At 41.7% G+C, this 25,825-nt stretch overlaps 1 protein-coding gene across 1 annotated transcript in view; it reads left to right on the plus strand.

Annotated features, from left to right (window-relative positions):
- The window catches only part of LOC124788848 (octopamine receptor beta-1R-like), a 76,300-nt gene that overhangs the window by 25,242 nt on the left and 25,233 nt on the right, over positions 1-25,825 (plus strand). Inside the window, exon 2 of the mRNA XM_047256132.1 lies at positions 24,960-25,241. Within this exon, the coding sequence (XP_047112088.1) occupies positions 24,960-25,241 (282 nt within the window). The remainder of the gene's footprint in view (positions 1-24,959; positions 25,242-25,825) is intronic.

A 25,825-nucleotide genomic window follows, 5' to 3' on the forward strand; every position in this document is an offset into this window, starting at 1 on the left:
ACATTTGAAATAGTAAACAGTTTACTTACCTTCGTCCTGGACTCTCACTGACTGAAGTAGAATTGTCTTGTGTTATGAGCCCCACTTCGAACTGAGCCCCGATGACCTGCGAAGACATGTCTGGAGAAACTCCGGGCAGTGGTGGGATACCGACCTGTCTGCAGCCCACCATACAGGCCGACAACCAGGTGTGGTGGTCTCGGATGCCAGTTCATAGGAGGACCCCTTCTGCTGTCATTCGTGGCATCATTACCTCACAGCGGTACGTCGTCGATATTCTATGCCTCATAGTGTTGCCCTTCTTGGCAAGCCATCCTGGGCTTACATTTCAGATAGATAATGCCCGTCGGCACTTACTTAGAGTTTCTACACTTGTCTACGTTAATGCCAGACCATATCTTGGCTAGCAAGGTTGCCGGACCTCTCCTCAATTGAGAAAGTTTGCAGCATTATATGCAGGGCCCTCCAACGAGCTCGGGAAGCCACGACGGACCACCGCTTTTTAAGCCAGGCTGTGGAACAGCTATCAATACTTGTTACTGTGGCAGATATTTTTCTCACTATAATAGCTGCTATACAGTTGCATGCAATGGGCATTTGAAGCCATTTTTACTCGTGCTACTGGCCAATTTCCTTCTTTATAGCCGGAAGGTGTTGCCGAGCGGTTCTAGGCGCTTCAGTCTGGAACCGGCCAACCACCTCGGGCATGGATATGTGTGATGTCCTTAGGTTAGTTAGGTTTACGTAGTTTTAAGTTCTAGGGGACTGATGACCTCAGATGTTAAGTGCCATAGTGCTCAGAACCATTTGAACCTTCTTAATTACTTGCATCTTGCGAAATTATTGTTTACAACGTTGCTCGCTTTCGATTATCCTTTTAACTTCGTTCTGGCATGTCATTGCATCACTTTGCTAGTGATGATGTTTTTCAGTGCACATTAATATAAATCGCGGTCTAGTCATTTATATTAAACTTTTTTATTCAATAAATTTAGATCACTGTCTCTTCCCTGACAAAGACAATCTTCGCCAAGGTCAGTAAGATGTAGCAATTGATTTCCATTTAAATGATGACTTTTGCCTCAATCTACATTTCTTTTCAACGAAGAAAAGAAGACATAAAAGAGAGAGCTAGAGAAGGATAAGGAGGGGAAAAGGAGACTTTGTTACATGGCAGTTTATATTTTGGTGTCTTCATTCTATTCTGGTACTGAACTGTCTGTTGTAGAAGGAGCAAGAATGTGCACTGTGACCTCTAGAACGCACACGCCACTGCAGTGGCTTGTTGTCGTAGGTTCGAGCTCATTTACTGTGAATCGTCGTCAGTCTATTCATGCCGGAGTGACGTCCTCCAAGCCGGAAAGTAGTGCCGTTGTCCTCGTGAGAGGCTGTGTTTGCTGCGCGGTTACTGCTTCGCCCTAGCGCGGGAACACGGCAGTGGGAGGGAGAGAGAGGAAGAGTCGCGCGCCTTTGTTGGCGCTGATGACGTCGGTTGCACCACGTTCACAGGGCCATGGCCGCTCGTCGAGTCGCTGCTCTTCCGCTGCTCGCATCTCGCTAACGCTGTTCGCCTGCTATTCACGTGTTCCGCGGCTGACGCGGGCGACTGGTCGTGAAGAAAGATGTCATCACCGCAACCGCCTATGTTACAACAGACCGCTGCGCAAGCCAAAGGGATGCTCTGCCTTGCGGTGACAGAGAGCGCGTACCAGTTCACTTCTCCTCGTTTTCAACATCTGCACTTTTATCACAGCATTCTACTGAATATTTCGGCTACACGGAGCTACAATATCAGGTTCTTTATATGAGTTTGTCAGGATGAGTACTAATGTAAGCAACCGAAAATGTTGCGTAGGGACCTGAAGATGGCGCTTATGAAGCGCCGAAACTAGTAGCATAAATAAAATTTTTTGCAAGAAATACGGATGTTGGTATCCTGTTTCTACGAGTTATTGACCAGTCACAGTCCCGCATCCACATCTACAGGGTGTTACAAAAAGGTATGGCCGAACTTTCAGGAAACATTCCTCACACACTAATAAAGAAAAGATGTTATGTGGACATGTGACCTGAAACGCTTAATTTCCATGTTAGAGCCCATTTTAGTTTCGTCAGTATGTACTGTACTTCCTCGATTCACCGCCAGTTGGCCCAATTGAAGGAAGGTAATGTTGACTTCGGTACTTGTGTTGACATGCGACTCATTGCTCTACAGTACTGGCATCAAGCACATCAGTACGTAGCATCAACAGGTTAGTGTTCATCACGAACGTGGTTTTGCAGTCAGTGCAATGTTTACAAATGCGGAGTTGGCAGATGCCCATTTGATGTATGGATTAGCACGGAGCAATAGCCGTGGCGCGGTACGTTTGTATCGAGACAGATTTCCAGAACGAAGGTGTCCGGACAGGAAGACGTTCGAAGCAATTGACCGGCGTCTTAGGGAGCACGGAACATTCCAGCCTATGACTCGCGACTGGGGAAGACCTAGAACGACGAGGACACGTGCAATGGACGAGACAATTCTTCGTGCAGTTGACGAGAACCCTAATGTCAGCGTCAGAGAAGTTGCTGCTGTACAAGGTAACGTTGACCACGTCACTGTATGGACAGTGCTACGGGAGAACCAGTTGTTTCCGTACCATGTACAGCGTGTGCAGGCACTATCAGCAGGTGATTGGCCTCCACGGGTACACTTCTGCGAATGGTTCATCCAACAATGTGTCAATCCTCATTTCAGTGCAAATGTTCTCTTTACGGATGAGGCTTCATTCCAACGTGATCAAATTGTAAATTTTCACAATCAACATTTGTGGGCTGACGAGAATCCGCACGCAATTGTGCAATCACGTCATCAACGCAGATTTTCTGTGAACGTTTGGGCAGGCATTGTTGGTGATGTCTTGATTGGGCCCCATGTTCTTCCACCTACGCTCAATGGAGCACGTTATCATGATTTCATACGGGATACTCTACCTGTGCTGCTAGAACATGTTCCTTTACAAGTATGACACAACATGTGGTTCATGCACGATGGAGCTCCTGCACATTTCAGTCGAAGTGTTAGTACGCTTCTCAACAACAGATTCGGTGACCGGTGGATTGGTAGAGGCGGACCAATTGCATGGCCTCCACGCTCTCCTGACCTCAACCCTCTTGACTTTCATTTATGGGAGCATTTGAAAGCTCTTGTCTACGCAACCCCGGTAACAAATGTAGAGACTCTTCGTGCTCGTATTGTGGACGGCTGTGATACAATACGCCATTCTCCAGGGCTGCATCAGCGCATCAGGGACTCCATGCGACGGAGGGTGGATACATGTATCATCGCTAACGGAGGACATTTTGAACATTTCCTGTAACAAAGTGTTTGAAGTCACGCTGGTACGTTCTGTTGCTGTGTGTTTCCATTCCATGATTAATGTGATTTGAAGAGAAGTAATAAAATGAGCTCTAACATGGAAAGTAAACGTTCTGGACACATGTCCACATAACATATTTTCTTTCTTTGTGTGTGAGGAATGTTTCCTGAAAGTTTCAAAAAATGGTTCAAATGGCTCTGAGGACTATGGGACTCAACATCTTAGGTCATAAGTCCCCTAGAACTTAGAACTACTTATACCTAACTAAGCTAAGGACATCACACACACCCATGCCCGAGGCAGGATCGAACGTGCGACCGTAGCAGCCTCGCGGTTCCGGACTGCAGCGCCAGAACCGCACGGCCACAGCGGCTGGCCCTGAAAGTTTGGCCGTACCTTTTTTTAACACCCTGTATGTCATGCATCTACAAAGACTTATGTCAAACGGATAAAATCAAAGACAAGACCATTACATGTGGTTACTGCGAAAAATGATTTTGAAATCTTGAGTGAGTGCAGCGAAACCTTAGTAAAGGGGGAAAGATTTGTGGGTTTGCGTGTTTTTATTCCTTAGAAATCCGCCTCATAGCCGAGGAAGCTAATGTATGCCCCTGTGATAGGACTTGACTAGCAGACAAGCCGGTTAGAATCACGGTGACAGATGAAATTTTCACTGCCAGTATTTGGATGGTTAGGGGATGAGGGTTATGGCGTAAATTTCCTGGCCACCAGATTTTGTGCTTATATCTTGGATGAAATGGCAAATCTCTCTGCAGTTTCTCGTGAAGTGAGGACATGTCATACTTTTGATGGTGATCCGTCAGTAGGATGGCGACGAGATCGAGGGTGATATTCGACAGGAGCAGGTAGGATTAAGCTCTGTGCCAGCACAGCGCGTCACCCTTTCTCTTGGCAACACACACGTAACACCACATTGCACACACACCTATTACATTCAGATATATCTCACAAATAGAGGTAAGATAAGGCTCTCACATAGCCGCAAAGATAGAACCTTTTGTGCGCGACGGTGGAAAACCCGTACTGGCTCTCTTAGTGTGTTCAAAATTACTTTAAAAGGCACGGACCGCATTCAGCAAGTCCCAAGATATCTGTAGCTGCAGCAAACACCCGATGTTGCTAAGCCTTCACCCCACCACCACAGTACTCCCAACTTGTAATGCGTTGCCCACACAGCAAGCCGCGCGGTCTAAAGCGCTGCTTCCCGGGCGGGAAGGCGTGCGAGTCCTCGGCACGAATCCGCCCGGCGGATTAGTGTCGAGGTCCGACGTGCCGGCCAGTCTGTGGATGGTTTTTAAGGCGGATTTCCATCTGCCTCGGCGAATGCGGGCTGGTTCAGGCCTTATTCCGCCTCAGTTACACTATGTCGGCGATTGCAGCGCAAACACTGTCTGCACGTATGCGTACATCATGATTACCACGCAAACATTTGTGTTAGGCTCATCTGGTATGAGATTTTCCCGCGGTGGGGGGGGGGGGGGGGGAGGAGTTGCGAACCACACAATAACCCTGGGTTCGGTGTGGGGCGGCGGTGGGGTGAGTGGACTGCTGTAGCCTGTTGTGGGGTTACACAATACACTGTGTTTCAGTTTCAGGCAGCTTGCTGTCCTGCGTGAGCTTTGCACCCTGTGATTTTGTTTTTTGTCGTTTATACTGCTTCAGGAGTTATCTGATTTGTTGTTGTTGTTATTTATTGTGTGATACTGAACAACACTGGAAGTAGTTCGTCGAAAGTTATGAATGGGAATGTTCCATGTCGTTCTCTAGGCCAGCGGATTGCTGTACGAGGTTAGTCGAGATATGTGTATTACGTTATGTGCCTACTTTGAGAAGAAAAAGTTAATGATTGCCCACTTCTCTCCGCTAAGAATGTAATCGAGAGAACGGCTGCAGCTCTAAACATAAATTCGTCGTCCTGTTTATGACTATTATCACCGACAGGATAATCTGACACTCAGCAAGATACTGGTCACTGACAAGGAACCATCTCTTTTTCTGGGTAGTCACACATGGTTTCATTTGTCTGCTGTGGGCGCCATAGTCGGTTACAGGTACCCAGCTTATATGAAACTGATAGGCTGATCTTCCTATAATCCTTATAAATTGCTTATGATTGGGGCCTTCTAACCCGATATAGCATCTTTCGAATTTCCCATGAGGGAAAGTGTTTTCCAGCGCCTCTTCGTAAAATTTCTGGAAAGCCCTGCTGAGAAGCAACACTTCCTGAAGAATTTTTATCTGCATGGGTGGGATGTGGTCAATGAAACTTCCTTCATTCTACTCCCTGAATCTTGTTGGTTGGAAAGCCGTTACGTAAACAATAATTGTAGCGGAGCTGCCTGAAGCTCGCATAGTTATTTTGTTCGTGCGGAACCACACCTGAATTTGAAAGTGCATTCACATGCATGGCCACCAAATTCGGCTTATATTCCAGGCTTCTGGGCAAGTTTTGTGATCCAGAGAGCTAGCACGTGCTCGCTACGCAAAGGTCTCGTCAAAATCTGGGGGACTGGATAGCTGTAGGTAGTTTTCGATGATAGTTACGGGCTTAGCTAGCTGTAGTTATGCCGATAAATTACGTATATATATTGCTCAAAACTTAGAGTTTCGTGTTTCCTGCACGACATTTATCCCTTTTGACGAACTGTGTCCTGTTTTGTTCGTAGAGAAAATTGTCGGTGGAAGACCATAGAAACCAAAGTGGTGTGGTGTAGTGACTGTTGTCGGGGTGCGCATCTGAGGGTCTGTCTGAATGTTGTTGGGTTACTATAGGGCATTTATTAGTGGTATAGGGTAGTGACAATGTAGTTTTGCGGTCCAAAGCGAGGCTGGAAAACTATTTACTAGGCTGATTCAGTAGTGTAGTAGTGTAGACGCTTAATCCAGATACGCTAGCAAATACTTCAAAAGTAAATCTGCTGATCAGGTCATCACATAAAGAGACTTGCACAGCGCACATTGCCAAGACATAGTTCACTCTGCTTAGAGACGGGAACAATCGAGTGAAACCAATCTACTCATTCGATTGCTGGAAAACAATCATTAATTCGGTAGTATTTTTACGTATTGGTTCAATTATTCTTTCATTCCTTTGGGTAAAACCAATACACGGCAGCAACCGAAAGCGAAAAATCTATTCAGTCAATTGTAGTTTTGCGTATAACTTGGACTGTTCATTCATTCCTTTTGAGTGAAACCAGTCTATGGGAGCACTCGAATGAAAACAGTCCTCGCAATCCGCCGTATTTAGTTATCAGCCAGAACAATAGATTGTTTTTCTCCTGTAGAAATATTATTACCAACTTAATTTTGCTATCACCATCTTTACTGTTACTGTAGCTTTTAGTTGAGTTCTTCGTCCATGTTCATAAATAGGTGTTTTATTAATAGTGAACCTAGTGCCTGGATCAGAATGCAAACCGACCTGTGGTGTGGGAATGAAGGAGATATGACTCGATTAAAAATGATCCTCTAAATTCAACGTGTTAGGCAGTACCTGCAAAATAGTAAAGTCGGGTGTTTTTCTTTTAAGAAAATTATTTAAAAAGTCGGTGTTACGAACGTTTTCAACAGAGCCGGAACTGGAGAAATTTTATGGCTACTTACAAGCCGCTATTTGTCTTCCAAAATATTAATAATACCCTATTCCCCCAGTATAGGCACCCTCCTACAAAATATCGTGTAGCCGCCCTTGGTGATAGGCTCAGACAGTTCAGAAGACACTAAATATAAATAACAAGCTGTTTATTCATTTATTAAATCATAACATTATAATGTAGCACCAGTTACTAACTTCTTAAAACCAACCAAGTTTCCATTTTAATGCTAGAAGAACGGAAGTTATTATTTAAGGAAATAAATACAGAAATTTTGAAAATACTTCATTTTTAGGAGCATACTTTTTATTCGTCTCATCTTGACATAGGATACGCTATTTGTCTCTAAAATTGTTAGTGATGGTTCACTTATAACGGAAAAGGCTGAAAAAGTATGTAAATGAAATCTCTAAAACCTGGAGACAATGTGAAATTATTTATATAACTGACTGAGACGTCAGAGAGTTTTGTCAGTCGGTTGTCTCACATTGACGGAAACCTCTCAAACCCGGAGAGTGAGTGAAAACATTCATATAACTGATTTAGCCACAGAGACTAGTTTAATGCGGTTCTTTATTCCGACAGAAAAAATTAACTCAATGAAAAGACAATTCACTGGACAGTCGGTAGTTGAAATCATTTGGTTGCTCCTTCACAAACTATGGCCCCGTCCGCGAATGAAAATGTATATATGGGTAGTCGGACGCTGTTCCGAAACACATTGGAGCACAGTGCGAATCCTGTATAGAAACAGTTTATTCTCTATTTACAACCAATCGGCCGTTATATTTGACACTCGATTCATAAGTGATGTACAGAAAAGTTTTTTATTGCAATAGGGAAGTATTTAGCACCTAACTTCATTCCGATATGAGCAAAAAGCAAATTTCCTTCAAATTTACTTCCATTAATATATGAGTCCCGGCACCGACAAAGCGAACATTACACAACCATATCAATTCATTAAACCAAACCGCTAATGCTGCATGACATGTGCACGTAAAAAATACTTACGAAAAATTAACCACATTACCACTAGACATTCAAGTAATGCGCAATGATACAATACATGTAGACATGCATCATAAGCGAGAGGCACAAGTAAAGTTTAAGCGGACGTGCTTTCTTCTCGGAGCTAATGCCATTCTCGTCTGAAGCCAAGAGCCTCATTCCTCAATTACGAGAGGCTGAGATTCCCTAATGAAGGCAGTTAGAAGACCAACTTCCTCAACATTTCTCAAGGTTTTAATGAAGTATCCTATTAACATAGCGAAATGAATCTGAATTTATCTCTTTTAAGAAACTTCGCGCATTCGTTATTTTAGGACAAGTAGCTACTTCAGTTGGACCTTCGAAAACATTAAGCATTTTTGTAATGTTAAATTAATTGTGACTACTATAGATTTTTATACGATATGCAGTTTCTTTCCACTCAAAACATAGAAAAGATATAGTGCAAACTTATCATCAGAGATCTGTTTCTGGAGGAGCAGGACAAGTACAATTACAATGCCGGTGATAGACGTAGATTCTAGAACAAATGGCTAGCGCAGTCGAAGTACTGTAAGAACGCTAAATTAATAGAATTCACTGCGATTTTTCTCTTGTTACATCCTCAATATAATAATATCAGGAGTGTTCAAATAGAATGATACGAAAAGTCGTAACAACAAAACCGGCTGAAATTTGCATATTACGTTTTAGGATACCGTAGGGAGACATCTAGGGAAGCGAATTTTGTGTCCTGGGCGTCCCTAAAAATTTCTAAACTTTGCCATCAGCAGACAAGGTGATGCGATCTTTTTCGACGTCCGAGATCCGAAAATCGTAGAATTCCTCGAGCACGGAAAACCATTCACAGTGACGTCAGCTGCGGGGCACTTCGCCGCCTACGCAAGTCCATAAAGTCCTAACGGCCTGGGCTGCTCGCGGAAGCAGTGATTCTGTTCCACAAAAACGCATGTCATACAAAGTGTAATGGTCAAGTTCAAGTGGGAGCAGCATGTGCATTCGCCCTGCGACTTTAATGTCCGCTAAAAGTCTCAAAGGGGACTGCTTCAACTTAGACGACGAACTAAAGGAAACGGTGCGGACTAGCTCCTGCCACAGCCGCGGCATTTCTGGGAATAGGGAACCCACCGGCTCATGAAACAATGGGATAGTTGTGCTTAGGTCACTGGTGATTAATCTGAACCACGAGTTCAATTATACACTCACTGTTGCTTCGTGCATTTTCTTTTGAACATCTTTCATACCTTTAGCGTAAGTAGATGTTACTGATTAAATGAATATTTTCGTGAATCAATCCTGAGTGTTCACTTGACACCGGAACTACTACACAAATTGTGCTGGAAACATTCCTTCTGTATTATCGTCTGAGTCCAGTGAGCTTCCGGTCCTAACATATATTGTGTTAATGATTTTCGTCAACCAGAACACGATAAACAGATCGAAGCTAATTGTAAAAAAATTAATATCCACAAAAATCTAAATTGCTTAAATAGGATAACTAGGAAACCAACGTATATTTACATTAAGTAGCTTCACATTCGACGCCCTTAATTCATGCAGTTACTTGTTTGTTACTCATCAGTCATGTGACGAGCCAATGTTGATGTTCTGAAACCGATTTAATTAAATTCAACTGAAAATTGTCATAATTATCAGTATATATAAGAATATACAGCCTACAGTTGCAGGTTAACTTTATCGTTTACCTAAGTTTCAACGTTAGTAATATCGTCTTCTTCAGAACATAAATTATTATTTAAATGTTTGCCTAAAACAGGCCATGTCCTAAGTCACCTTCATAAAACTTGATGTATAACCATAAGGTATTGTCACTTCTATTAAACCAACTGTAGAGATTCACTTTAAGCCCGTTGTATGGGCCACGACACACCCTGCAGCAACAACACACCCATGGCCCGTGCGGACTCGTATCGCCATGAAGCGGCGCTGTTGAGTTGCTGCTGGTATTCTAGATATTTTTCGTTTTTACTATTCATGTTACTACATACTAGTAAAAACACATACTAATAAAAGGAAAATCACATACTAGAACTTTCGGAGACCACTATATGGGATGGGCAAGTAGAATTCTATTTTCAAAATCATTCTGTTTTTAACGGGACACAAGCCAACGCTTTCCGTTGACATTGGGCATTCTATGAACGATGTGGCGAGCTGTATTTGTCTGGACTGACTTCGGTTACACACTGCAAATATCTGACTAAACATCACAGAAAATGCGCCTGATGACTGTTAGGACCGACACCCAGTACACATTGACAATAAAGCTTCAAATCAAAAACCGGCCTTGCTGGCCGAAGCCGGCGCGGTAGCTCAGCGTGTTCGGTCAGAGGGTTAGCAGCCCTCTGTAATATAAGAAACTGAGCTAACCGATCAACAACGAATTTAAACGGATGTTTTACGACGTCCGCCCCGAGCAGATGCAACGAACAATAGCGAACAAAAATGAGATTAAAAAAAAAAAAGCGGTTCTAGGCACTTTAGTCTGGAGCCGCGCGACCGCTACGGTCGCAGGTTCGAATCCTGCCTCGGGCATGGATGTGTGTGATGTCCTTAGGTTAGTTAGATTTAAGTAGTTGTAGGGGACTGATGACCTCAGATGTTTAAAGTCCCATAGTGCTCGCAGCGATTTTCAACTCAAACAAGATCTTTTTCTTTGTACATGTCGACGTATTGAAAGTCACGCAAAGATAAAAGAAAATAAAATATATAATTTTCGAAAAACAAACAAAGATTTGTGTACAAACTTTACACAAAACTCCGTTTGTTTTTCAAAACTGTAAATACTTTCTTACAGTATTACAAGGGTAAACGGAATCAGAACTCTCACGGATCGATATAGGTGTTCATTTTTTCCGAGCGCTCTTCAAGAGTGGAATGACAGAGAATTATTGTGAGGGTGGTTAGATGAACGCTCTGCCAGGAACTTAAGTGTGATCAGTACAGTAGATGTAGATGTACATGAGCAGATCTACAGGCGCCGCAGTCGTTGATAATTGTGACGATAATAGCAGGTAAACCTATCTGTTTTCTTTCTTAACTATTCTGAAAAATTTTAAATGATTAATTTTATCGACTCAACTATCAAAAACTGACATGCTAAGTAACATCGTTCTCGTTCTTAAGAGTAAGTGATCGTTAACTGTCATATATTTCTTGCCTACACGGTTGATATTGCTCACTACGTAAGCTATATTTTTATATTGTATTTCTCTTTGTTTTTGAAGATAAAAATAATTCTTGTATTTACATCTGTTATTCATTATGTATTTCACTCGTTTTACTTGTTAGGTTCTTAGCTTTATGTATTTTTGATTTATTTTTTACAAATGGTGCCTGTACAGCACCAGTACTAAGAAAACTTCTTCAAAGCGCGGAGACTAAATCGTCTTGCAAGAATTCCTACCTCGTCTTCTCATTATTCGAAAGTATTTTCTTCCGGACATAGAGAAGGAACAGTGTATGAGTTTTTTTTCTGCTTTGAATGGCAAGCTGTGTTAATTCGTACTAACACAGCTGCAATACCAGTATAATTTTTGATATTAAGGATCTGCTATAAATTATTACAGTTTTTGCTCACAGAGTTCGGCAAATTGGGGCTTTAGTACTCGAATAGCTGAGTAGCATGTCTCAAATGTTCTTCCCATAAAACCACGTTCTTTTCCTTCCCACGCTACTGCAAAACTCAACTAACGGTCATTCTGCAATGACTTCCACATGGAATAAATGCTCAACTCTATTCCTCCTTGTATTACTTCCCACGAAAAAACTCAGTAGATTCTAATAATTTTACGACGCGCCTCTAAGCAATACCTTACATTAAAAATAATGATTAAATTTCACAGTTTGCAAATTAGGACAGTCTAGAAATTTTACCTTTCTTGTATCGTCCCTTACAAAACTCTGTAGATTCTAATGCGCACCTTCTAAGGAATACCGTACTTAAAAAAGATGTTGAAGTTACACTAATGGTCAGTTACGATATTCTTTAGAGATTTTACCTTTATTGTATTATCTAACAATAGTAATTACAAAATGAACATTACTAAATTTTTTATAGTTACTCTTATCACTAGATATATTCAGTTACTTATCTCTGCATGTTTCATGTAATAGCGACAATGGAAGATAAGAGTTGTAATGTAGAAACAGTGACGAAGTAAAAATATTTGTAAATATATTACTCTTTGAACGCCGCCAAGAGAAATTACGTACTTTCACCCCTTGAATGGTCTTCCATTTAGCAAATTTGTGAGAGACGCGTTTTTCACATACACGATTACAGTTATAACTGATATTTCTCACTTCAGAAATCTTGATCTCTTACATTCATATGTTATTACACGAAAGTTGAAAATGTACTTATCCTTGAAGTTGAAATATTTTGCTCTTGCTGCTCTCCCCCCCACACAATAAACACGTTCCTTTCCTTCAAAAAACTTAAAAACCTTCTCACAAATCCAGAAGTATAGGTCTATTTTCATTCCTTTTTGCTGTGGTGCCGCCTGTGTTAAACAGCTTGCCAGCCTGGCAGCGTGTGATCCCCGCACTTAGCCATTAGCTATGCCATGGGGCGTGAAATTAACATAAGGTGCTTAATATCAATGATACGTTAATAATTTGATAAATACGGTACATTAGGCATTAACCTTTGGTGTAATTATATTTTACTTATAGCCCAGGTTGCAATCTGATACCAGATAAGAGGTTGCCAGTGGATTTTTTTTCTAAAAAGTCTGCCGTGAGTTATAAACAAAAGCTTATGGATTAAGAGTGACACATTCGAGAGATATTTTTCTAAGATAAATCTTTGTTCCATTCCAGGAATAGCCTACACGGCAGTAGAAGGTATGTAAACTATTTCTTGCGAGTACAGTGTTTAAGAATTTTCCCTGGCATCGTGACCCCTACTTAGAATCGAATCGACACTGTTATTGTCACTGTTTCCCTGCATTACAGCCCCCGATACTTCGCAATTACTGTTTCCATCAAGTGAGCGTATAGTGTGAATGAATACAGGACATTGGTCATTTGTCTTCGCTTCAAACCTATACCTCATCAATTTTCTCAATGTTCGCATGCGAGCAATATCTATATTTACGAGTACGCAGCTGTGGCTTTACAACGTAGTACCAGGCATTTATTACGCATCCTGATAAAGGTGGTACATTTGTAACCCAAAATCCGTATTTGAATTGCAAAATATCCCGCATTTGTTGAGTACTAACAATCAAAGAATGCATCACGCACTGCCCCACTTATTCTCTTGCATGCTCGCTGAGGTTAGCATTCGAGTCCTTCGTATTTCTGACCAGTCTCGTTCTACATTTGTCCTGTTGTTTGGCAGTTTCCTTGTACTATCTATGTTGAGGGATCTCAATTTAAACACACTATAATAACTGCCAGTATTTCGGATAACATGCTTTTTAATGTCTCCGAAATATTGACTTTCTCATAGCTACTCCCTGCATTTGTTGCTTTTATAGAATATGCTTCCTGTCATTACTTTCAGAAGAGGAAAATATATCTCGTCCTAGTTTTTCTACTTTTTGTGTAATTCAGAATTGAAATTTGTTTAAAAATTTCGCATTTATGAAAGAGCATGGGAATCTCACGATTTCCAGTGTTTTACTCAGGTGTCTTCCTCAAGTTTATAGATGAAACAAACTACTCGCAGAGTTCAGGAATATAATCTAGGCCACAGCCGACGCGAAGCTGTGGAGTTCAGAATATGCTTTACTGCATTCCTCGCAGTGCGTCTCGCCTGGAGATAAGCCTGAGGATGTGGCAACGCCGACAGAGAGTTGAAATATTTCATCCAAACATAGTCTCTCTCTGTAAATCGCATAATCTTATTTTGAAGAGAAAACTTACTGGTGTATGAAAGCTGTATGGCGGTGCGGAATTCGAACCCGGAAGCTTTGCCTTTCGAGGGCAAATATTCTTACCGACCAGCTCTGGTAGATTTAATTCCGCCAGCATCACTCCTCTTTTTATATATGATTTTGCATTCCGGCTGTTTGTGTGTTCCTGAATATGGTAAACCACCTAAAAAAGATCATATGGTTGGTAAATGTATAATACCATTGGCCGTTCTTCGGGGTACACTGTGAAAGCAATGGATATGCTGTTAAAAGCAGATTAAAAATCGTGATTGCCTCTGCGTTTCACGTGAAAAGGTGATTCGGTCATTCATCCTACAGATTTCGCAAGTGTTTCTAACTGAAATATCGTCCCGCAAACTTATTTTTGTAGTTTCAGTAAGAACATTAAAATGGCTATAATAGCTGCAAAGCAGGAAGTACAACACGTTCAGGAAACTCAAGAATGTGGAATATACGTCATTTAATGTTTATTAACGAAATTGTGATCATATTGATTACGAAACGAGATTTAAGGTTGTGTTGGAGATTTGTTGGTAGGCAGGACGCAATATTTTATTTTGGAATATAGTGTCATCGACAGTGGAAGAAATATCTTCAGGCATAACCTAGAGAAAAAATATATGTTGTTCCACTTTTTCAAGTTCACATTCGCCATTAATGCTGTTTGCAAGATCTTTAGCAAATGTTTTTATTTTTCAGCATTAATTTAAAGTAAAGGGGGATTTAGCAAAATTTTAGATTAATACAAAAGCTGATTCTACAATTTTCAAGAACGTTAACTACATTTTAACTTCTATTTGAGATACATTTTTTTGAGTGTCATTGTTTCCAAGATATTTTCTCTAAACTCTGAATGCCAAATTTTCTTCCAGGGTGTGTTTTACCTCTTAAAAGTGGAACTGGACAAAAACGAATAAATACGTTTTACATTATTTTGATCTCCCTACATACTAGCCCAGTTTAAACAAGAAAGGAGTTGATACCCTCTCGAAAGTACGCAAATTGTTAGCGAAAGGATATTACGGAAGTTCAGTAGCAAGTATTAAGTGAGGAATCGTGATTCATTCTTAATTTCCCTCCACCTCGCTCCAGAAGGAACTGTAAGGAAAAAATTAGACTCATTACAACACATACTGAGGCATTTAAGCAGCCATTATCTCCACGCATCAAACGCGGTTGTCACGTGGAGAAACCGTAACATGCGATACCATAATAAAAAACTTCAGCCATGCACTTCAGTGTGCGATACGATCTGTTTGGAGTTAGATGTATACAGTAGGTTAATTATACTAAGAAATGACATTAATAGCAAGTGCGTGAAAGCTAAACGAAATGGCTCCCCCCAAAAAAGTGAAGTAATCGAACGGAAAATCGTCGTTGTAGGGATAGATTCAGCATATACAAAATTTAAGGGACCATGTGGTTAAATTAAATGCAAAGATGTTGGAAAGAGTACACTGAAAAGTCTACCATGGCTGGAAAGTATCTGGTGAGTGATAAAAGAAGAAATGGGTATCGATTTGGAAGACACATTGATAACGGAAGAGTAAATGAAGAAAAAGGCACCTTGGTAGGATTTTTAAATCTATAAAAACGTAGATGTTTAAAACTCTCTAAAAATACGCATTATCTATGGTGAAACAGGGTGACAAAAGTCAGGGATAGTGATATACACGTAGACAGAGGGCAGCAGTATCGCGTACACAAGGTACAAAAGCAGTGAATTGACGGAGCTGTCATTTGCACTCAGCTAATTCATGTGGAAAGGTTTCCGACATTGTTACGGCTGCAAGACTGGTATTAACAGACTTATAACGCAGCATGGCGGTTGAAGCCCATTTCACAAATAGAGATCCACAGTATCAAGAGTATGCCAAGAATACCAAATTTCAGGCATTTCCTCTCAACACGCACAACCTTCACTTAACGACTGAGAGGAGGATTAGAAGAGTAATGCCCCGTCGACAGCGAGGTCATTAGAGACGGAGCACAGATTCCAATTCGGGAAGGGAATCGGCCGTCCTCTTTCAAAGGAATCATCCCGGCATTTGCCTGAAGCGAGTTAGGGAAATCACGGAAAACCTAAATCCGGATGGCTGGACGCGGGTTTGAACCGTCGTTCTTTCGAGTGCGAGTCCAGTGTTCTAACCACTATGCCACCTCGCTCGGATAACGATCGAGAGCAGCGGCGAATGGATAGAGTTGTCAGAGCCAAAAGGCAAGCAACACTGCGTGAAATAGCCGCGAATATCACTGTGGGATGCTTGACGAACGTATTTGTGAGGACAGTGCGGCGAAATTCTGTGCTAGTGGGATATGGCGGCAGGCGACCAAAGGGAGTGGCATTGCTGACAGTGCGACATCGCCTGCAGCGCCTCTTCTGGACTCGTGACCATATCGGTTGGACCTTAGACGACTGGAAAACCGTAGCCTCGTAAGATGAGTCCCTATTTCAGTTGGTGAGAGCTGAGGGTAGGGATCGAGTGTGGCTAGACCTCACGGTGCTATGGACCCAAGTTGTCAACAAGGCACTGAGTAAGCTGGTGATCTGTCCATAATGGTGTGTGCTGTGTTTACAAGGAATGAACTGGGTACTTTGGTCCGAATAAATCGATCATTTACTGTAAATGGTTATGTTCGGCTAGTTGGAGATCATTTGTTGCCGTTCATGGACTTCATGTTCCCAAACAGCGACGGAATTTTTATGAATGACAATATGCCATGTCAGCGGGACACACTGGTTCGTGATTGGTTCGAAGAACTTTCTGGACAGTTGGAGAGTATGATTTGACCACGAAGATAGCCCGACATGAATCCCATCGAAATTTTATGGGGCATAGTCAAGATGTCAGTTCGTGCACAAGATTCTACACCTTCGCACCTATGGGCGGCTATACTTTTGCATCCTCAGTGAAAGTGAAGAAGAATTGCAGGATGTCTTGAATGGAATGAACAGCCTATTGACCACAGAATGTGGAATGAGAGTAAACAAAAAAAAGTAGCAGATATGAGATGATGTTTTGGTTTGTTGGGCGCTCAACTGCGCGGTTATCAGCGCCTGTACAAATTCCCAACCTTCGCTCAGTCCAAACTTGCCACATTCATCATGAATGATGATGAAGTGATGAGTACAACACAAATACCCAGTCATCTTGAGGCAGGTGAAAATCCCCAACCCCGCCGGGAATCGAACCTGGGACTCCGTGCTCGGGAAGCGAGAACGCGACCGCAAGACCACGAGCTGCGTACATAGCAGATACGGGGAACTTCGAAACAGACGAGGTCAAAAACTTCTGCTACCTTGTAAATAAAATTAAGCATGAGGAACGAAGCCTGAAAAAGGAAAAAAGATCGAAGGATTTAAGAAGTGGTGCTACAAAGGGATGTCGAAAATTAGGTGGACCGATAAAATAAGAAATTAGGCACTCCATAGAATCAGCGAGCGAAGCATTGCGGAAGACTTGAACATCGTTTGACTGACAAAATATGATTCAATATATTTACACACTACACAACCTGAAAATCAACTTACACCACTTCAAAATTAGTCAAGATCCCTACAGCAAATAGACTCTCATACGACAGTTCAATTTATCATTTTTTTCTTGAGTTGTAAATACTAAATTCTTTCCCGTCAACAATGTTCAAAAAATTTCAGGGAGAATAGAAGCAATTTTCTGAAAAATTGAACTATTACAATCCACTTTTTTTGTTAAATCAATGAACACTCTACACAGAAAATGGGAATGAAGCCGGACTCTCATTGTTAAATAATAATAACATTTTATGGATTTTACAATTTACTTTTAATTATGAACAACACCGCCCTTCCTCTATTAGCTATGTTATTTTCACACAAAAAAAAAACGAAGTAAAAGGAACGAAATCATAACACACCACAAATTTACGCTTCCCGTCTCCCTTCTCACTCCCGTCTTCGACCTCCATATCGACTTCTTGACAGTAGACAGCAGAGCTATAGAGGGCTACAGCAATTGCAAACTGCAGCTCATTAACGTAAGGTTCGCCAAACCCGAAGTCATATACAGAATACTGAGATCTCTGAAGGTATCGCCATTTAGTATCATCCAAGTGTTACTTGGGGAATGCTACAGTCCCGTGAAGCAAAAGCGGTTCTCTTGTTAACGTTTTCCGTCATTCGTCAAACACATTACATGGTTCTTTCGCTCATTGCTGCAACAGAATTTCTTGTTTTTACTTTGGTACTAAACTTCGTCTAATTTCGTTCAGTTTCATGCACTCTGTAACAGGTGTTGAAAAGTGACAGATGAAAAACCGTCTGGTATGTTTCCTTATTATCCTGAAACTTCAGGGGTGTATCTCATGCAAAGATTACACTATCTAGCACCTCCGTTTGCTGTGCTGAAAATTTTGATGTGAGTGTACTGGAAATACTAAAATTCGGTTCACACCAAGAAGATTGTATTGACATTTTCACCCATTCAGGCCATTACAAGCCAACTCTGCTAAATTTCAATCGAGTCCCCAAACCTCCGTAACCTCTCTTCCATTACACACACACACACACACACACACACACACACACACACACACACACACACGCACATACGCACACCTTTTGCCTCTGTCTTCTGCCTGACTTCCGTAAGCTCTCAAGGTTGTACATATCCGCCAGTGCGGTTGAAATTACGTCATAATCCAAAGTGGTGGTGCTACTAGGATATAAAACTTTCATTTCAAACACATCGCAATAGAGGACCCTTCAACAATTCTCTCTTCCCAGTTAATAAACTATTCCGGGCTATCACGCCATGGTCGAATGGATTTCACTTTAAAACCCAAAGTTTGGTTCTCTTCTGCGGATGACATTTTCAAGGGGGATCGCAACTTCTTTTAGTGTCCCATTCGCACCCTGGCTCTCTACTGACAGCAGCAAATTTCCGTTTACGAGTGTTCCCGCGCGCAATAGGCCTTTGTAGGCTGCCGTCGTCCGTTGTTGCTATCACCCACTGATGAAAGACTCCTACACATCTTCTTCAGCATCAGGTTCCAAATGTCATTCAATTTCAAGCCCTCCTCCTTCCTGCTGAAATTCCTGGGGTGTTTAACAATCTTTATGGTCTCTCTGTAACACGGTATTCGCTTGTGGATACCAGTAACTAAGTCCTATTAAAATGAACGTGGTGGTCTCCTGACTACAAATCGAGTTCCGCAACAGCTGTCCCCTCACTCTCCCCCCTTTTACAGACCTTCTGCAGCTCTTCTAGTAATTTTTTAACCGTTCTTCATTTAGTACCCAACAATTATTCTGAATCCTATAAGTTCCTGCTTTTGTCAGCGGTTTGCGAGAATCTTGGCCTATTTTAGGTGTCCTCATTTCTTCCTGTTTGGTTTATGGATTACTAAGATGTTCCGTTTTTTCAAGATTTTTCGTATGCAGTCAGTAACGTTCTTAATGAAAGGCAGGAGAACTTTCCATTTTACAAACGTTTGTGCATTTCTATGAATTTTCAGCAGCGATCTTAAAGCACTTTTTACCTCCGTGTACGAATAACGATCCTTGAGGAGCGCATTGGTTAGTTTCTTTCATTCCTCGTCAAACAGCCTTTTATGATCCTTCGTTTTGGTTGTGGGTGGTATTTCGAATCCAGACGTAGATGCCGGTGTGTGTGCGTGGTTTTTTGGTGACCTGTGTGGCCTAGACTAACATCTTTCTTAAAACGTAGAGCCGGCCCGTGTGGCCGAGCGGTTCTAGGCGCTTCAGTCCGGAACCGCGCGACCGCTACGATCGCAGGTTCGAATCCTGCCTCGGGCATGGATGTGTGTGATGTCCTTAGGTTAGTTAGGTTTAAGTAGTTCTAAGTTCTAGGGGACTGATGACTTCAGATGTTGTGTCCCATAGGGCTCAGAGCCATTTTTGAATTTGAAAATTAGCTCGTCAAGAAAATTTGATATTTAGCCTGCCACCTCTTCCATGATAAACTGAATCTTCGGATTAATCCTTGAGATGATTGTGAAAATGACGTAATTCCTCTCTGCCACGCCTCCATAAACCAAACATATCATTTACGTAGCGGAATCAAACATTCAGCTTTCTTTGTTGGCAGTTTCCAATGCCTGCTGTTCGAATTTTTCCATAAATATATTCGCTATAACTGGGATTAACTGGTTTTAATCTGAAATCCATTCGACCACGGCGTAATAGCCCGAAGCACTTTATTAATTGTGACAGTTGGCTGTGAAAGTTTTCATTTACAATATTCCCCTCGTCATCTACTATTGACCTGGCGGTAGATTACCGGTCTGTAATTACAAGTAAATAGCAAATACGAATAGCAAAACGAACTGCTTACCATGGGTAGTGGTGTACAGTTCCAAAGCAGACATTCTCGTGCCCCATATATTCTCAAGGCAGTCATATCAAAAGTCAAAGTCAACCTTGAGTGACCATTTTACGCTTCATAATATTGTCTGTGGAATATTGTACACAGTTGTACTTAATAAATACGACTTGAGTGCATTACTAAAAGCTGTTCCTATGAATAGTCATTCACAAACAACCAGTTTCCATGAAGCAACCCTCGTCAGGTTACGTACCGACACTACACCCAGTTTAAGGAAGGTTCCCTGGTGTTTCATACGTATGTGGATTTAGCTACATCATTTGTACACTCACGTGGACTGTCCATTTTTGTACTTGATGACTAGTGAAAAAAGTATAACATATGCACCTACATGTGTCACCGATTCTGCTTCTAAAACCAATTATGTGTGACGGGCAGTCAAATGAAAACCGAACACCCCTAACAACGGGACCATCAAAAGTTGTTTTTGTTGTGGTCTTCAGTCCTGAGACTGGTTTGATACAGCTCTCCATGCTACTGTATCCTTCATATCCCAGTACTTACTGCAACCTACATCCTTCTGAACCTGCTTAGTGTATTCATCTCTTGGTCTCCCTCTATGGATTTTACCCTCCACGCTGCCCTCCAATGCTAAATTTTTGATCCCTTGATGCCTCACAACATGTCCTACCAACCGGTCTCTTCTTCTTGTCAAGTTGTGCCACAAACTCCACTTCTCCCCAATTCTGTTCCGTACATCCTCATTAGTTATGTGATCTACCCATCTAATCTTCAGCATTCTTCTGTAGCACCACATTTCGAAAGCTTCTATTCTCTTCTTGTCCAAACTGTTTATCGTCCATGTTTCACTTCCATACATGGCTACACTCCATACAAATACTTTCAGAAACGACTTCCTGACACTTTAATCTATACTCGATGTTAACAAATTTCTCTTCTTCAGAAACGCTTTCCTTGCCATTGCCGGTCTACATTTTATATCCTACCTACTTCGACCATCATCAGTTATTTTGTTCCCCAAATAGCAAAACTCCTTTACTACTTTAAGTGTCACATTTCCTAATCTTAATTCCCTCAGCATCACTCGACTTAATACGACTACATTCCATTATCCTCGTTTTACTTTTGTTGATGTTCATCTTATATCCTCCTTTCATGACACTGTCCATTCCGTTCTACTGCTCTTCCAAACCTTTGATGTCTCTGACAGAATTACAATGTCATCGGCGAACCTCAAAGTTTTTATTTCTTCTCCATGGATTTTAATACCTACTCCAAATTTTTCTTTTGTTTCCTTTACTGCTTGCTCAATATTCGGATTGAATAACATCGAGGAGAGGCTACAACCCTGTCTCACTCCCTTCCGAACCGAAATGAAGAGTAATTAACACGAGAGTTAACACATTTATCTCACTGGGAGACGAGAAGATCAGTTCCTGATTCGTAGAACGCAGTCTGCCACTGGCAGATCCACAACAGCACCCACTCTTGCTCTTCCTCGTCTGACAGAAACCGACGCCCACGAATGTATTTATTCAGGTCGTCAAAGACGTGGAAATCACACGGTAAAATATCCAGACTTTACGGAGGATGTCGCAGTGTCTCTCAGCCAAATCGCTGAAGCTTAGCCTTCGTCCCATTGGCAGTATGGGACAGGCGTTACCATGCAAAAGAATGATTCCGTCGTACATCACTCCTGGGCGTTTTCAAATGGTGCGACGCTCTTTCATGAAAAGTGTCTTCATGGCGCAGCACGATGACTGTGGTTCCACGCTCGAGGATCTCGATGCGCAGAGGAAGCATCCTGTTGAAAGATAACACACGCTCCCACACTGCCAACTGGACGAAAGCTAAGCTTCGGTGATTTGGTTGGGGAACACTGTAATATCCTCTATACAGCCTGTACCTTTACAGACAGGATCTTCTACTGTGTGATTCTCACATCTTTGGCGACCTCAATGAAGACTTGTCTGAACGTCAGTTTCAGTTGGACGAGGAAGAGCAAGTTTGGGTGCCGTTGAGGGTCTGTCAGCGGCCGACCGCGTTCCCCGAATCGCGAATTGATCGTCACTTCTCCTAGTGAGATAAGTGTCTTAATGCGTGTGGTGATTACTTTTGAATTGAACCATTCTATGGTCCCGTTGTCTTCGATTTTCATTTGACTGCTGTTGTACTTGACACCATGTAACCTTCTTTAAACTTGATGTAATTGTGGTTCATGGTCTGAATATAATTGCTTAATCAAAATTAAGTATCTGTGAATAAATAACTATCGCAACAGATTTTGGTTGTTAAGAATGTCATCCTTCTGACTCAGCAGAGATCATTTATCACTGGGGTACCGAATTTCATACTTCCGACTGAAAATTTTATCAGGTTATAACACTTCTGTCCGTTACTGCTATACCATAACCTTCAAGTCGGAGGCAGGTCGCGAAATAAAACTATCTTGTTAAAGCAATTATGGTATAAAGCAACAGAGCAGTGTTACCCTCTGAGAGGAATTTTGTTATGTTGACCGTGTTGTACCTAACGGTGGTGGCTTAACGGAAGTGAAAGTCAGAGTTACGTAAATATTTAAACAGTAACAAAAAATATTTTACTTATCTACACTGTCCACAGAATAAGGAAAACGGTCGCCAGCGTGATTAGGCGTGAGAATGATTAACATTCTTGTTCAAGAAAACAGTTATTAGTAACTATAACGGACACACACAACCTATACTTTGCCACACGCGAGTGCAATGAACTCTGACACCTGCATATGTTAAAGTTAAGGTTAGAACTAGCAGCTAGAGCAGAACAAACTATTTACATAAATATAACAGATAACAATACACACTATTACTTTCAGGGCTTATTCAAACTGAATGGTCTTTATAACATTACTATTACATTATAACATTCACTGAAGAATCATAAACTGGACATAGGTTCAGTATTACTTTTCAAACATTTTCCTAGCTGACATAAAATTGTAAATGTAGTTTACTGCAAAATTGTGAACTGATCACAGTCTCTCTCAGTTAAATACTTTTCTATTTAGAATGAAAGTTAAATGGAATTCACTAACAGGTTACTTCTCACTGTCTTTTGAATAAAGAAATTATTGTTTTCATAGATAGTGGTCTTTCTAATAATCGTTATCTAGCATGAGCACAATAGACTAACTGTTGATCCTGTTACACCATTAATATGCACTTTTAATACACAAGGGGAGTCCAATATTGTACAGAAGTTCATGAATAGGAAGAGTAACTGAAAATTTGCAATAATTCAGTAACTTTGTGCATTTGAACTACTTTCAGTGGAGGGGGGCCCCCTTAATCTTGACCACTGTAGCAGAGCATACTAAACACACTTTCAATAGACTAAAGAAACAAGCCCTTAACAAGTATGAACATGTAACCTCAACAGTATTAGTTCTCATCTCTTACTGCAGTAGAACACAACTTGACTAATCTGTAAGAAACTGACTCACCTTTTGCGATTAACAACAGGGAGCAATGTGATCATTTACTAAGCAAAACTTTATAAGCCTCAGTTTTAAGAACTTTTAATTTTGAATATGGCAACAACATATTAATAAGCAGTTTTAATAGAAAAATTATTTTCAGCATGTATCATGTACTTTAGCTCACTCTCTTGCCACATTAACTTTAACTTTCTTTCAATAAAGAACACTCGGTAAGCACTTTAGCGTGGGAGGGACCCTAAGTGGATTTGTGACTGAAGATAAATCACGGTCGGTGCAAGAGTTCAGTTAAAAATTACCTTGTATTTGAGTACAGTAAACATCCAGTGAGCTGATCCTTCGCTGTACATTACTATAGTGTTCCATTAAAGTGATTGCGCAATGTGGTGGCGATTGCATGTTGGTAGGTGGATTTGCAGGTAGAATTGCCGGACTCTGTTATTTCTTGGTGGCGATTATGGACATCAATTCCAGAATAGTTCCAGCTCTTTATCCATCTATCCGAGTCATTGGAAAGCGTCACGGAAAGCCTCTCTCGGCACCAGCACAATATACAAGTTCTACATGAGCAGTTGACAGTTTGGTAGCTCGTCCCCGACTGGCTCTTGTTCCACCTTTTCTACCTAGGCCAACCACAATTTGCGCGCGCTATACAGTTCCGTTCCAGAGGGGAACCACAACACCTTTTACATACAAAATAACTAATAACCCTAAGTGAAGGTCAGCAGTTTACATAAGAGCAAACAAAAATTTTATATAAAACAGAACCTTTGCACATATTGACATTTGTAAAGAAATTTTTTAAGCAAATTCCAAATATATACAATTGGGACAAAGAATTTAAATGGCAGATACACTACATTGCATAGAATCATATCAAGTCATCAAAGTTTTTAAAAAGAAAGGAGTATACAATTTTGTGTTATCTATTCAGTCAAACACATTTATAGAAGTTCAACGATGTAACATTAAATAAAATAGAAGGCAAAATAACTCAGTAGAGTATTAGAGCTATGGTGTTACAAGGTAGCACCCTAAGTTGATAAGCACCATTAAAAAGGCGTGATAGTCGTAGCCAGACATCCCTTCATTAGTTCACTATAGCTTCGGTCAGTGTCGGTGAATATTTGATATATAGAGAATATTTAATATATGGCACACGCGGTCTCTCGAAAGCCTCTTCCCAGAAGGAGTACAGGTGGCGCGGGCCGCTAGAGCTTGCACTATGCGCATGTTCCCAGGACGAAGGTGGCGGCGGCGCTGCTGAACAAGCACCTGCAGATCAACGGCATCGGCGGCGGCATCAGCACGCTCAACGGCGACGCGGCCGAGGCCTCGGCGGGGGCGGCGGCGGGCCCAGGGGCGGCCCCGGGGGCGGCTGCTGCAGCTCTGCCACCGCCGTCGCCGGCCGCCACGGTGGAGCCGCTCGCCTCCAGCAAGATGCGCCGCGAGCGCAAGGCGGCGCGCACGCTCGGCATCATCATGTCCGCCTTCCTCGCCTGCTGGCTGCCCTTCTTTCTCTGGTGAGTCCACCTACCGGTTCGAGTTTCATTTTTTTTGTCCTACTTCTGCCTAGTGTCTCGTTTGATACGGCCTAACACGAATTCCTCTCCTGTGTCAAGCATTTCATCTTACAAGGGAACCTCCGCACCCCTCTCAGATTTAGTTATAAGTTGGCACAGTGGATAGGCCTTGAAAAACTGAACACAGATCAATCGAGAAAACAGGAAGAAGTTGTGTGGAAGTACGAAAAAAATAAGCAAAATATACAAACTGAGTACTCCATGCCTAAGATAGGCAACATCTAGGAGAGAATGAGCCCAGGAGCGCCGTGGTCCCGTGGTTAGCGTGAGCAGCTGCGGAACGATAAGTGCGTTGTTCAAGTCTTCCCTCGAGTGAAACGTTAAATTTTTTATGTTCAGACAATTATCAAAGTTCAGGCACTCACACATAATCAACTTCGCTCTCCAAAACTCCAGGACATTTTCATATTTGCTTGGACATATGCAGGATTTGACAGTCTACACACGGAAAAATTTGAAAACGTTAAAAACATATGTTTTGACAGAGCACAGGGAAAACTGTGCGACTGTGAAACTGTTGCATT

Source organism: Schistocerca piceifrons, chromosome 3, assembly GCF_021461385.2.
Source record: "Schistocerca piceifrons isolate TAMUIC-IGC-003096 chromosome 3, iqSchPice1.1, whole genome shotgun sequence".
NCBI classification, from domain to species: domain Eukaryota; kingdom Metazoa; phylum Arthropoda; class Insecta; order Orthoptera; family Acrididae; genus Schistocerca; species Schistocerca piceifrons.